The 13,811-nt window shown below is 40.0% G+C and overlaps 1 protein-coding gene across 2 annotated transcripts in view; it reads right to left on the bottom strand.

Moving 5' to 3' along the window:
- The window catches only part of aatka (apoptosis-associated tyrosine kinase a), a 67,985-nt gene that overhangs the window by 33,800 nt on the left and 20,374 nt on the right, over nt 1-13,811 (bottom strand). For both annotated transcript variants that reach the window (XM_041778475.1, XM_041778476.1), the window contains exon 2: nt 5,780-5,913. In XM_041778475.1, the coding sequence (XP_041634409.1) occupies nt 5,780-5,913 (134 nt within the window). The remainder of the gene's footprint in view (nt 1-5,779; nt 5,914-13,811) is intronic.

Below are 13,811 nucleotides of genomic sequence, written 5' to 3'. Positions count from 1 at the left end.
GTAGAATAACTTGACCTGATTCAACAGAGTTCAAACTAATTAAAACAAAAATAAAACTGGGATCACCTCAGTGCAGAGAATGTGTCTCAAGACACCTGTGTCTGGAATGTCAAGTCATTGGTTAATCAGTATTCCTGTCTACCATTACACCATGAAGACAAAAGAACACTCCAAGCAACCCAGGGAAAAGGTTATTGAAAAGTATAAATCAGGGGATGGATACAAAAAAAATCCATGGCACTGGACGACCCCTGAGCTCAGTTAAATACATCATCAAGAAATGGAAGGAATAAGACAGAAGTGTACATATCATGCCGTTCTCACAACTGAGTGAGTGTGCAAAAGGAGACTACTGAGAAAGGCCACCAAGACACCTATGACTACTCTAAAGGAGTTACAAGCTCCTGCATACAACAACTGCTGCCCTGGTTCTTCCCCAGCAAAGCTCTGTGGGAGAGTGGCAAAGAGAAAGCCACTGCTGAAGAAAGCTCATATCAAATCTCCACGAGAGTTCAACAGAAGGCATGTGGGAGACTCCGTGGTCAAGTGGAGAAAGTTCAAACACACCATCCCCACTGTGAAGCATGGTGGTCGCAGCATCATGCTGTGGGGATGCTTCTCAGCAGCTGACCGTGGAAGGATTGTAAAGGTAGAGGGTAAAATGAATGTTGCAAGATGTAGGAAAATCCTGGAGGACAATCGTATTTAATCTGCAAGAGAACTACTGCTTAGGAGAAGATTTATTTGACCCAAAGCAAACAGAGAAAGCTGCACAGAAATGAACAACAAGGTGAATGTTCTGGAGTCAAAGCTTGAAAAGGGCTGTTCATGTCAATCCTCATGCAACCTGACAGAGCTTGAGCAGTTTTGCAGAGATGAATGTCTGACTAAAAGGGGGTGAATATTTATGCAATCACTTATTTTACATGGCATATTTTATTCGACTGACATCACTTTGTAGAAATCTGTTTCACTTGACATTTATAAAAGTTTTTTTTTGTTTTCTGTAAAAAAGGTAAAACCATTTTGACCATGACTGATTTATAAAATCAATAAAACATCCAAGGGGGTGAATATTTTACAGGCACTGTATACACTTGAGCTTCACCTTTATACATTGATTTTAAGAGACAGTAAGTAGAGTCCCAAAAATGGTGGGGGACAAACAGGTGAGTGAAGTTTTACTACATCAATTGCTAAAACAACAGAGTAAGTGTGGCCACTGTAACTGTCTCCTGTCCTGCATAAATGTGCCAAGCAAGGCGTTGAATCTCACTGCTTCAAGGGCGGCTGTACTAATTTTGCAGATGACAGGGAGCCATAAGACAATGCCTCAGCAGAGATCAATAATGTCATATCACTGTGTCAACCAGGCTTAAGGTGGGGCCATGGTTTATGATGTTGAAATAAATCAACTTTCATCCCATACGCTTTAAGCCATCCTTCTGTCATCATTTATCACCTATTCATGGTAAAAGCTGGCCAATCAGAAGCAGAGACAGACCTAGCCCCCTCACATGTTTTTAAAGTAAATACTCATGTAATGAGGCAGAGGCGATCTGGTGTAGGCATGCACATTAGAAAAGTCCAGAAGTTGATAATGGCACCTTTCTTTGCTGTGCTCATTAGTGACACTGTTATCCTTGCAGCATCTACCTACCACAAGCTGTTCACTGTGAATGTCAAAGCCCTGAATCTCACCACACTCACTGATAAGAAACACTCTGCTCTGCTCTCTCCTGTTCCTCTCCTTTGCTTTCTGCAGCTCCTTAATCATCAACAAAACGCCAAACATGGTTTTCATTTACTCTATCCACATTATTCTGTTTACTCTATAATTCATGCAAGGAATTATGGGGGCGAGGAATATTGTGAAGTTAGATTTGCATGAGTTATCTCGACAGAGGTCTTTGCTGTTCAGTCAGCACTGTTATTTATCTATCCTGCAGCTTTAGGAATAAGAAACATGAAAATGTATGACAAAAATGAAATCATGTTTTGATGCTAACACAGAAAAATGAGCAGCTTTTGAATAATAGGAAACAAGCAGCAACAAGAAGGAGAAAGCTCTAGAGTTCCCCCTCTCTCGCTCCCTCTCCCTCTCCATATGCCCCCTGCCTGTGTCAGGCTGTGGTTGCCCTCATCAGCCGCTCCATTCAGCGCTGATGTTTGACACAGTATGGCTGACTCATGCTGGCAGCTAAAGGCGACACAAAGACAACGTGTGCCAGGCTGGGTAAGGGTTTTAGGCTGCAGCACTTGCAAATAATGAGTAAAAAGTCCTCCACAAAAGACTCTGACCTATCGGCATCACTTGTTTTTAATAAAGAAATGTCATAACAAGTGAAAGACATTCACATGATATTCAAAGTTGGGAGCTCGGTAAATACACTGAATACGTATGGAAACTATCATGATTGAATCCTGGCCTTTAACTATGCTCTAACAAATCTATGCCACAGTGCTGAGGGATTTTTTCTCATAAGTTTGTAACATTTATTAAAAAATAGTTGATGGACAGAATACTAATTGCTGTTTATTAAAATAGTTGGAATCTGTTTAGAAGCAAAGTGCTTCCTTAGTATGAGTTGGTTTAGTTCAGTTAGTTGGTAGGTAGTTGGTGTGCAAATTCACCAAAAAGAAGCATTTACCATAGCAGATTGGATTTTGGACTTCAGACCAACAGGAGATAGCATCCTGTTAACAACTATTAAAACATAAAAATAAAAATTAAGGATTTCTCTGGTGCGGTATTACTGTAATATGGTGTCCCAGGATTTAAAAATATCGCCATTGTAATGCTTTAATTACCATCATGCTAAAATCTCCTGTGCATTAAGAGAAAGTGTATAATGAATGCCCTAAAGAGTGTGTGTCTGTTTCCAGCAGCAGCATGCCTGTGTTTGAAGTTGTAATAAAAGTGATAAAGGAACTCCTGTTAACTATGTTTAGCTAATTTGTCAAATGAGTCAACTTTCAAAAAAGACGCACTGATTAGACGCACTCACACTTGTGTGTCATGTGATGACGCTGAACTGTGATCTCTCCTGAAGTCCAAATGTAACCAGCACTGCCCGACATAATGTAATCTGAGGTAATGCATGGTTTAAAAACAAATTTTTTTTTCTGGGGTAAATCAGCATGAAAAATTTAACCTAATGCTTTAAGCCATCTTGTAGGTTTCGTCATCCTGTCAGACAGAGCAGCATAAAAAGTTTCTACCTTATGAATGTTAACCCTTTATGGGACAAAGAACCGTATATGGTCACTTTGGTAGACGTCCTTCGTGGCCTCCACCCAACTCTCTGTGACACAGCAGAACCAGAATGATTTTTCTCAGCCAACCAGCAGAGATCAGTCAATGTCATAGAAAGAGACATCACACCATCTGACCAATCAGCAATGCCCAGGAGCATCTCAAACGTTGTATTTCCTCCAGAACTCTAAAAATTCAGTTTTTTGTCTCTGTTAGTCCCAAACCAATGGTCCCGACATCATAGCAAAACCCGATAAGTTGATGAAACGTCCACACTGAAAAGGTCAGCAGTAGAGCTGAATGTCATGAAAGGTTTTGTTTGCATAGAATTTCTCACAAGTCACAAAAAACTCACAAGTCTTACACACTCTTTCCCATCATTATGTGTACATTTTTGCTTATTTTGCAGAAATCTTGAGAAATTACTTCATTATCATGGGAAAATTTCCTTTATTCATTGCAAGAAAAGAAGATAAATTAGTTTGGAATACTGACCAAACATTTAAATTTAACCATTTTCACAGAAAAACAGGGTAAAATAAAAGTTTTCGATGCATGTCCACTGAGGACTTCAGGACTATTTGCCACCATTTTTTCTGACAGAGACCTATAGGTGACACACCAAAAACTGCTCCGAGCCCCCTTTTTGCGTCCCTACCCACCAGTTGAGAACCACTGCTCTATAGTGTAGTTAGATGTTGCCACAGGCTTGTTAACAATGTAGGAGTGAGCCAGGGGTAAATTTTATTTATTAAAAGAAGTTCTCAAGGTATAAGTTGTAAAACAGGGGTGATTTCTGGTCAGTTTCATATCCTTATAGCAGTTTTATTATACTTATGCAATTTATGTCAGTTTTAATTTTCTGTGAGCCTTTTTTTTCTACGTAAAATAATTCAGACATTTAATATTTGTGATGTTTTAATGTTTTCAGGTTGAATAATGAAGAAAAATAAGTGATATAAATAGTAAAATATATGTAATTTTAGTCAGTTTTACAACAGTGTAACAGTTTTGCTAAACTTCAATGGCATAAATCAGTCTTTATGATTATTGTGGTCTCCTGTTGGAAATATAAAGTGAAACTGGTGGTACCACCATTGCAGTATCCTGAACCTGAAGCCACTCATGTATTGCCTCTAGAAGAGGTCAGAATCTAGAGGTAACCTCACCATGTCTGGTAAAACAAATATTTTATATTTAAGTATTTTATTAATGTGCAAAGAAATACTCAATAGACTCTATATGTGTTAATTCCCAATATCAATATTTTAATATCTATGCATTTTGGGTTTTTTTGTTTTTGTTTTTTTGTTTTGTTTTGTTTTTTGTTTTGTTTTGTTTTGTTTTTACCAAAAACAGGCAAGGTACCACATATGATTACTTGAGTCACCAGTAATATTCTAGGGCTTACTTAAATCTTGAATTTCCAAGTACTTCAATGAGTGCCCTATAGAGTTAAAACAAACAAACTAAGCTAAACCCAGTGTCTATGAAGCAAGATTAAGACAAATTAAAAGAGAGATAATTTTTGCAAAATAAAGGGAGAGGAGAAAGGGACAAAACTTTACTTCATCCTCTGTCCTAATGCAACTTATTACCAACAAATTTGTTAACGCCTGTAAATCACTTCCACCTTCCTTGGAATGAAGGCTATGGAAGAGGGTAAGGAACATGGGTGAAGAAGAAACAAACAAAGGACAAAGTCAAAATGCTGAAAAAAAAAGTCTAAATTAAATGTCAACCCTATTCTTCCACAGACAAGCACACTGTTTCACAATTTCATCAAGACAAGGCATTTTGTAGACAGTCAAGATCTGCTATTTGTCATGTTCTAACATGGTTTCATTTATTCTCAAATTTTAGACTCTATTCTCAATGTTTTGACTTTTTTTATCAAAGTGCACAGTATTATTTTTCCTTCTTCTTCTTCTATAGAAGGCTGAGTGTCCTGATGACGTTTATGGAGTTGTTAGAGGACACATTTTGCTTAAGTGAATGAACTGTGCATGGAGGTGCATGCTCTTGTCACCAGCAGTCTGTCCGTCAGCAAGTGTTGGTCTGAACTGCTCCTTGTATGATGTTATTTCTGATTATGTGGCAGGAATACCACAGAAATATTTGGGGAAGGTTTTACACTATTTAAAAATGGATACCATCCAGTCCCGCTCTTGCACTAAAATGCATCATTCTTTGATTGATTTTGACTTTTCATTGTGAAAATTATGTATGGTGCCTTTCAAGGAATGATCTCCAACTGAAGGCCTGCTCTAGTTAAATAGTTATTTGCCTTTATTCAGCAGTTTATGAACACATATTGAAAATTCTATAAAATATTTTTCATTGTCTTCATTTTAATTTAAGTTCCAGTAGATTTCCTAAAAAATCAAATTTTCACAGAATTTCTGTTATTTTTAAAATCACTCACTAAGCCCCCCCGCCAGCCCCTTCCTGGGTCATTCCCTGCATGTGCACACTCAGTCTGTTCCCCCCACCATTTCCAGCAGGGGGCAGCAGTGAGCTCACCTTAAAGCCCATGTCACCCTTCTTGCAGCAGAGGCAGGCCAGCATGAGGAAGACGAAGGTGAAGAGGCCAGAGAAGGAGACAGCCACCACGGCCAGGGACGAAGGCCACGAAAGCTCGCTCAGCGGGGCTCCATCTGCAACATCAAGATGAAGATAAATCCAGTGTTTAAAGGGTGAAAGCGTGCTGGGATCAGATGGTAAACTGCACGCAGGAAATTAAAGACAAAAGAGAGATAAAGGTGATTTGTGTACACATCAATGATTTGGGAGGCTGAAGAAAGGAACATGTGACTCATAATCAGTATTCTTCTCGGCGTCCTATTCTTTTGTAACTCTAAATAGGAGCCAGGCTCCCATGGCTTAATTACAGTAGTTACTATGCTCTCTGAGTCAGAGAGGCTAAAAGTTTGCACCACCCACATGCATAATTAGTCCCCTTGGATAATAATTTCATAAAGCAGCAGTAGAGTCGATGTAGCAGCTCATTCTGTCTCAATGTAAACAACAGTGATGAATAAAATGCTTCCTATGAATCTATTATTTGCTTTTTACCTTCTGCAGTGTGCTGCACAATTCCCCAAACAGCTATGTTTCACATTCAAAGTACAATCAAGAACTTATTCAACTGAGGTAACAGCTTTTCGGAACAGTGCACTCAATGAGACAAAGCTAAGTGCGAGTGCACGGCATCCTTAACAACTTCTAATTTGACTTGAGTGTAAACAGAAAACACACACATGCTTCTGTGTAACTGTGTTATTATTTCTCATTTTAGAAAGTCATTTGCAATCTGTCATTTTCTTTTTGTGTGCATGTGTGCAGCATACGTGGCCGATTGTCTTTTCAGAGCTGAAGACAGGCCAGAGGGCCAGATGTCCCAGTTTGGAACACCTCCATATAATCTCATTTACAGTTTTAAAGCTCCTGCCAACATAGATGAAAGAGGAGGACGGAAGAAGAAGAGAATGGAAACACATGAGTGAGGAAGAGGACGAGAGGAACTGTTGGAGAGAATGCGATAGACACAGAGATTTTTGTATTTCTGTACCTATCAGGACAACCTACAATGTCCTACCTTTAAAACTTTGATTTTTCTTTACAGTTCATTCATTTTCAGATCTATTTTGTGGATGACAGCTCATGTGACACGTTAGGGTTGACAATAGGGGTTCAATACTTCTGTGCTCAATCATGGCTCACTTCCTTGGCCCTGGCACTGTTTGAAGAAGTGGGTTCAATACAGAAAGGTTGCCCCTGCTTGAGCACAGGCATGAGCATGCATGGTAGACATGACGAAGCTCAGCATTAGTTTATGCAGGACATGGTAGTCGTACGCCCAGCCGTGATCAGCTGACGGCCAGCGGATCCTAATTTTCACCTCCTAGCTTCCACAAGCCAATCACAGCTCTTTCTCTCAACACAGCAGTGTATTTAAATATGACATACTTCTCACTACTCTTGCATCAATGCTGATGCACCACACTGCTGCTGCTGGCAAAGCTTCCCCTCCTCCTTATAGCATAAAGTTTGTTGCCCCCTTATGATACAATGTATTATTTGCTTTTGAACTAATTTTATTTTCAGTATGCACTGTCATTAATGTATACATCCATATGGAGGTTTCTAGCTCCCTGGAAGGTCAAAGCCTACTGCTTGACAAACCCAGGGATCATCTTTTGAGCAGAGCCTTCAAGTAAAACTGTCTATCCATTTTGCAATAAAATGGTAAAATGTATGACGAGAGTGTTTCTGGCTGAAATATATGATTGATAGCTGAAAACTGCCACTTTTTATAATCAAGAACTCCAGGGGTGTTAGAGGGCTACACAACCCATTAGCCACAAAGTCAGTAAGGTTGCAGGCATGTTTTGTGTTGTTTTCAATTGTGCTAATTCTGAGCCCATGATTCCTATAAACTTGGAGGACACTTCCGGGCTATCATAAAGCCATGACTGTGTCATATTATGATGTGATGAAGTAGATACTAGAGCCGGCATTCCTAGTCTTTTTCCTTGGAGCCCTCGTATGTGTATCTAATAAAAGCTGAGCCCTCCAGGATCCGCAAAATAAATGGGAATAAATAATACATTACTGTTGAAAATCAACATACATTTTAATGGTTTCATTAATACAACCAAAAGGAAATAGGTCTAGAAATGTTATTCTTACAAAAGACCTCTGTAATGTATAAACTATTCAGTTACATTTTATCATGATTTTAGTGAATATGTCCAACTCAAGAACCTCAGAGTCCTGGGCCCCAGGTTGGCAACCAATCTACCAGAGGTTTCTGGGCTAAGGCTGGGTTGGGCCTTAGGCAATTTGACTGCAGGACAGCTGGAGTCTGGGGAGGGGAAGCAATCATGCTTCAGCACAGTATGGGGTAAGTGGACCACGTGTGAGTGCGCCATTAGATGTAGGGAGCCTGCATCTTCTCTGGTCTCACAGTTCAGTTTGATTAGGTTTATTCAGATGATTTGTTTCAATTCCATATCACAACACATAACAATCAGCAACATCCACAACTGACTATATTACAGCATGTGGCTATCACCAAAGATCACAGTTAAATAAGCACTCATTTTAATTATCTAGAAAGGCCTTCAGATATGAATGTCAAATGAGTGTCTTTACATTGTAAATCAAAATAAATAACCTGTGCTGGATCCAGTTGCATCTAAAATCAATAAATAGCACAATATATTTATTGTCTCTACAAAGATGGAGAATCTTTCATATCTGAAATGCAATGCATCACAGAAATGGCTGATTTTAAAACCTCTGGCTAGCACGCTAACACTGATATTTTCCTTCCTTTTTAGATCATGCAATTTTGTTTTTTCCACATTAACTACATTTCATGTGATATAATGAATGCATATCAGTTCAAAGTACTGGTTAGTCTTATGAGTCACTTATTATCAGTGTTGGAATCGGCCCTGGAAAAAATATATCAGTCACCCCCAAGTGCCCATAGCCTGTCACACCAGATAGATTTTCATATTTCCATTGCATAGGATGTATTTTGTATTCATCTAAGCCTCCTATTGTATGGGAAGGGCAGGACTTTTCAAAAAATTCTTTACGGGCCAATTAGAGTGACAAGACAAAATAAGGTAGTGGACATGTGCAGCACTGGTAAATAATGTCAGCTTGGCAGGCAGGTGCTGTTGTAGTTTACAAATGGTGGAGCTTGTTAGTGGATAAAACCCGTGCAGAGGCCACTAGGGAGAGGTGCAAAAACATCTCTGCCAAGAAAAGTGTCCAGAAAATGTGGTTCAGTTCTGATAAAACAGCTGCTATACTATAACTTTATCTGAGCTAACTGGCAGCCATTGCTATTAGCTTCCAGTGCAACTTAACACCACCCGTAGCTCCTACCCGTTTGCACGTACGCTGGTGTGCCACTGGAGTCTTGCAGGATGGACCTGCCTGATGACAGACATGGCCAATGGCCAATCTATCTGCTTTGCAAGGTCAGTGTGCCTAAACAGAGCATTTGTTTTGGTCTGAACATGTGCTCTGAAAGTTTTATAGTAAGTCTCGAAACATGTGAGAGACATATCTATTCACACTGTAATTCTTTCTCTAAAAACAGAGTAAGCATTCTGTCCTTATGCTGAATCCCTTGATTTGTCTCTATGAGGACAACACAAGCATTTCCCTTCTTTTGGGTCTACTAGGATATTTAGTGTGTATTGCTTGTGTGTGAGTATTTTTCCAGCTCACTGACTGAGACCCAGCGGTCCTGACCCATTTGGCTGTGGAGGAACGTACTGTTCAAAAAGCTGACAGCTCCTACGGCCCAAACAGCACTACTCCAAACCAAAGCTTGACCCTGAGGTTACGGCCACTAAGCCTATACTCACACACAAGGGGCAGATGATGAAAAGAGACAGAGACTCTGCAACCATGTTCCTATTTGAAGCCTACAGTAAGAGCGTGCGGGTGCCGACCCACCAACACATCACCATGGTAACAACCTTGCCGGCCAGCACACATTAGATGATTGGCATTTATGGTGCAGCACCTCGTGCCCCCCTCTTTATTTCCCCACTCAGAAGAAACACATTTTTTGCTGATTCCTCAAACCCTGGCACTCGGGTCTGTCTCCCTAGATTATGAAGTTTGTGTTATTGTGTGTGTGCTTGCATGTGAAAGTGTCTGTGAAGTGGAAAAGAAGGAGATTAGCAAGCTGAGCCAAGCAGTGCCCAGTCTGAAGCCACCACAAAGCACAACACAGCTTGAGTGAGTGGCGACAGGGCACAATGTGAAGGAACACAGATAAGGATGATGCTTCCCTTCAAATGTGCATATTCACAGCTTCTATAAGCCCCTTTGGTATCCTGGTAAAGCCATTTAGAATTAATGTAAACTTTTTTCCACTATTATAGGTATAACACCAGCCGTACTCCCAAAGCTGCAAATTAAATGCTTCATTTCCAGTGGAGCTTTAGTGTTTATTACTTTTTTGTTTCCACTCTGAGGGTCTGCATTATTTACTGCAATGCATATAAATTACCTAAGGGTATTACATACTGGGCCTGTGGAACTGTAGATGGATTTATGTGAAGGGGGACAAAAGGTGAAGAGGAAAACAAGGAGGACGGTGCTGGACACGGAGATGGTGTAACTAGACTTGGAGGCACTTCACGGCAGCAGGCTGGACTGTCCTGATTCTGGGGTTGTGTGCAGACTGAGGAAGCTTGTCTGTTACGCAGCCATTTGTCATTCCTCACAGCTGGAAGGTTCCTGATTCAAATCCTCGTCAGAGGATGCCTCTCTGTGTGGAGTTTGCATTTTTTCCCTGTATATGCATGGGTTAATTTGGGTTCTTTGGCTTATCCCATAGTCTAAAATCATGCTAATTTGGCTAACCGGCGACTGATATGGCCTAAAATGTATATATATGTGTTTATTAATTACAGAAAAAAAACATTTCTATCAAAACATTACAAAATTAAAAGAAGTAGCACATTTAAATGTGTATCAAGGTGTAACAGACCCCTTCTTCCTCTAAAACAAGCCAATAAAGGCCTGGCTTCAAGTCCGGCCTGTGGCTACTTTCACGTAACCTTGCAAAGCAGATGGATTCGCCCGTTTCCATGTTTCTGACTGGCGAATCCATCTCGCAAAGCTCCCATCTGAACAGACTGGGCCCTGTAAGAGAGTGTCAGGGCGTGGTGGAGTCATGATGTAAGCAAGCAGCAACAAGAAGCCAGTGCAATTATGGTGGAAGAGATTAGCATGGATGCTGCTATAGCGCTAGTCTTATCAGAACTTGACTACATTTCTTTGTAAAAAGAAGAACAGAGAACAGCATTTTCTTTGCAAAAACAACACAAGTTGTGTACGGACATGTCTACAGTCGCCATGGTTTGCGTTATGCAGTTCTCTACGGAGTTTACTCCTCAGTAGCAGCGCACACCTATGACGTCACGTGTTTTGTTGCTCTGATTGGCTGGTAAAGATGTGATAGACAGAACTTTCATCCAACCACCCTTTTCACCATTTTTTTTCAAAGGCTCTGCCCTTTCCCAGACTAGGTCTATGGGAGGTTTTCCCGATGGATGTGTGAAACAAATCCATCTGGCATGTCAGGTTAACTTTCCTGCATGTCTTTCCCCATTCTCGTCCATGTCCCCAATTCTATGTACTGTCCTCCCCTATGAATAAAGGCATAAAAATCCCCCAAAACATCTCTTACCAAAAAAGCCAACGACCCACACCCATACCAAACCATGACTCCAAGGTACAAACTGAATCATGAACCTACAAGCATTATTTTTGTTTTCTTTATATTCAGTACCAGTTTGTTCATATCAACCCAATCCTTAATTGTTTCCAGGTCTTACTGCAGTGATGTCTGTATGTCTACACATGAATACCCCGGTACATACACAGTTGTATCATCCACAAAAATCATCATTTTTGATCGGACTAGAGCATTTAGCAGATAAAGGAGAGGCCTAAGACAACTGCCTTGAGGAACACCACACTGTATATTCAGAGGAGAAGAATAAGATCCATTTATAATACCGATTGTGTTCTTTCAGTTAAATAAGCATGAATCCAGTCAAGAGCGATTTGTTGGAACCCATAATGAAGGAGCTTTTTTCATAATATACCATGATCTACCAAATCAAATGCTGCACTAAAATCCAAAAATAGTACACCAACATATTTTCCCAAATTAACTTGTTCTAGCCATTGGTCTGTCATCTCAATGAAAGCAGTCTCAGTGGAATGGTCCTTACGGTGTGCATGTTGCTTGGCAGAGAATAAATCATATATGACCAAATCTGAGCACTGATTATGCTTTCCAGTATTTTAATCAGTGCGGGTAAAGACTAATGGGCCGACTTTTCTCAGGTGAGAGAGGTTCTTTACTATTCTTTGGAATAGGACATAGCTTAGCTTTCATCCACACTCTAGGGAAGTGACCAGTGTCAATTGACTAATTATACAAATACCTGAAGGGGGCAGGAATCTGGGGTGCAGCATACCTCAATAACCTGTTGTCCATTAAATCATAGCCTGCAGCTTTTCCATCTGGAAGTGACTTTAGCAATTTCATAACCTCCTCAGCTGTTACAAAGAAAAGGAGAAAAAGAGCACATTTATTTAACATGATGTTGTTATCAATCACATCATTGAGTGTTTCTTTAGAACTGGAAGAATCAGTCATTTTTCTGTCTGTTAATTTTGTTTTCAAAATAAGCCGCATAATGATTAGCAACATCAACAGGCTTTGTGATCACTCTTCCATTCTCCTCCACCTCAGTCCCATTGAGCACCTTTGGGATGAACTGGAATGGAGATTGCAAGCCAGGCTTTCTTGTCTAACATCAGTGCCTGACCTCATAAATGTTCTACAGAACGAATAGGCGAGAATTCCCACAGAGGCACTCTGAATTCTTGTGGAAAGCCTTCCGAGAATGAACTGAATTCTGTCATTGCAGGTCCTGTTGGTTAAATGGTCAGGCGGCCGAATACTTCAGCCCATAGTATGCATACAGATGTTGTATTTTTTTCAAGGGGACTCATCTGGCTGTCATGATGTGCATGTGCATGCTGTGGATGAGAAATTGCACTATTTTCTGTCTTTTTTTCCATGTTATGCCAGTTATGACCCATCATCTCCCTACTTGTCATTAACTTTAACATTTGATATACCATCCTGGATTAAAAACAGGATTTATATTCAACATTTCACCTTCAAGGGGGAAAAATGTGCCAAGTTTGCTACTTCCTCCTCGATTAGTCACATGCCCACCGCTAAACCTCATTCATCTTGATAAGCTGTCTACTCTGAAATGTTATTTAGCCTGAGGCTGAGATACCTGCTAACTGCCAAGCCTCTAAACTCTGTGATGAAGCAGATGGTGAACACAGGCATTGAACAGTGGACCAACTTTTCACAGATAATGGGGGATTTACAAATTGGCAAGCAAACCAAAGTTTTTTTAGTAAGTCTGGAGGAAGCAAATGAGTGTGTTTCTAGTTGAACAGCAAGAGGGGCCATTTGTCCTTTCTACATTTGGAGCATAAGTTGACTGTGTTTGCTGAGAGTACCTAAGATCCAAATGTAAACTAAACTCTGACAAGAGTGTAGTTTGCTGTCTCCTCTGTTAGAGACTCAGTTGGGGAGGTTTTTAAAAATTAAAACCAAACGCTGGAAACAACTCACTGCTCTTCTTTGTTCTTCTTTTAACATAGAAATCTCATCAGGTTCATCAGGAAAAGGATGCAACGCTTTGGATTTTTGCTGATATACAACATACTGATATTAACAAGTTCATTTTAGCCAAAATCAGATTGCATATACTGTAAACTTAAGTCCTTAGACCATTCTTTAAAGTTTAAAACAAAGAAAAACAAAGAAAACAAACTTCAGTCCTTAAACACACTTGAAAGGTTAAGGCCAGTAATTACAGCTGACATATCAGTTGTATATGGAAGAAATTAATGTAAAGTATGGGGTGAAGTCTTCATCTGTATCTGCATGTCTATCAAACATAGAGGATAAATG

The sequence above is a fragment of the Cheilinus undulatus genome, linkage group 21, assembly GCF_018320785.1.
Source record: "Cheilinus undulatus linkage group 21, ASM1832078v1, whole genome shotgun sequence".
NCBI lineage: Eukaryota > Metazoa > Chordata > Actinopteri > Labriformes > Labridae > Cheilinus > Cheilinus undulatus.
The sequence above is the reverse complement of the archived record's forward strand: the minus strand, read 5'-3'. Positions and strand labels throughout refer to the sequence as shown.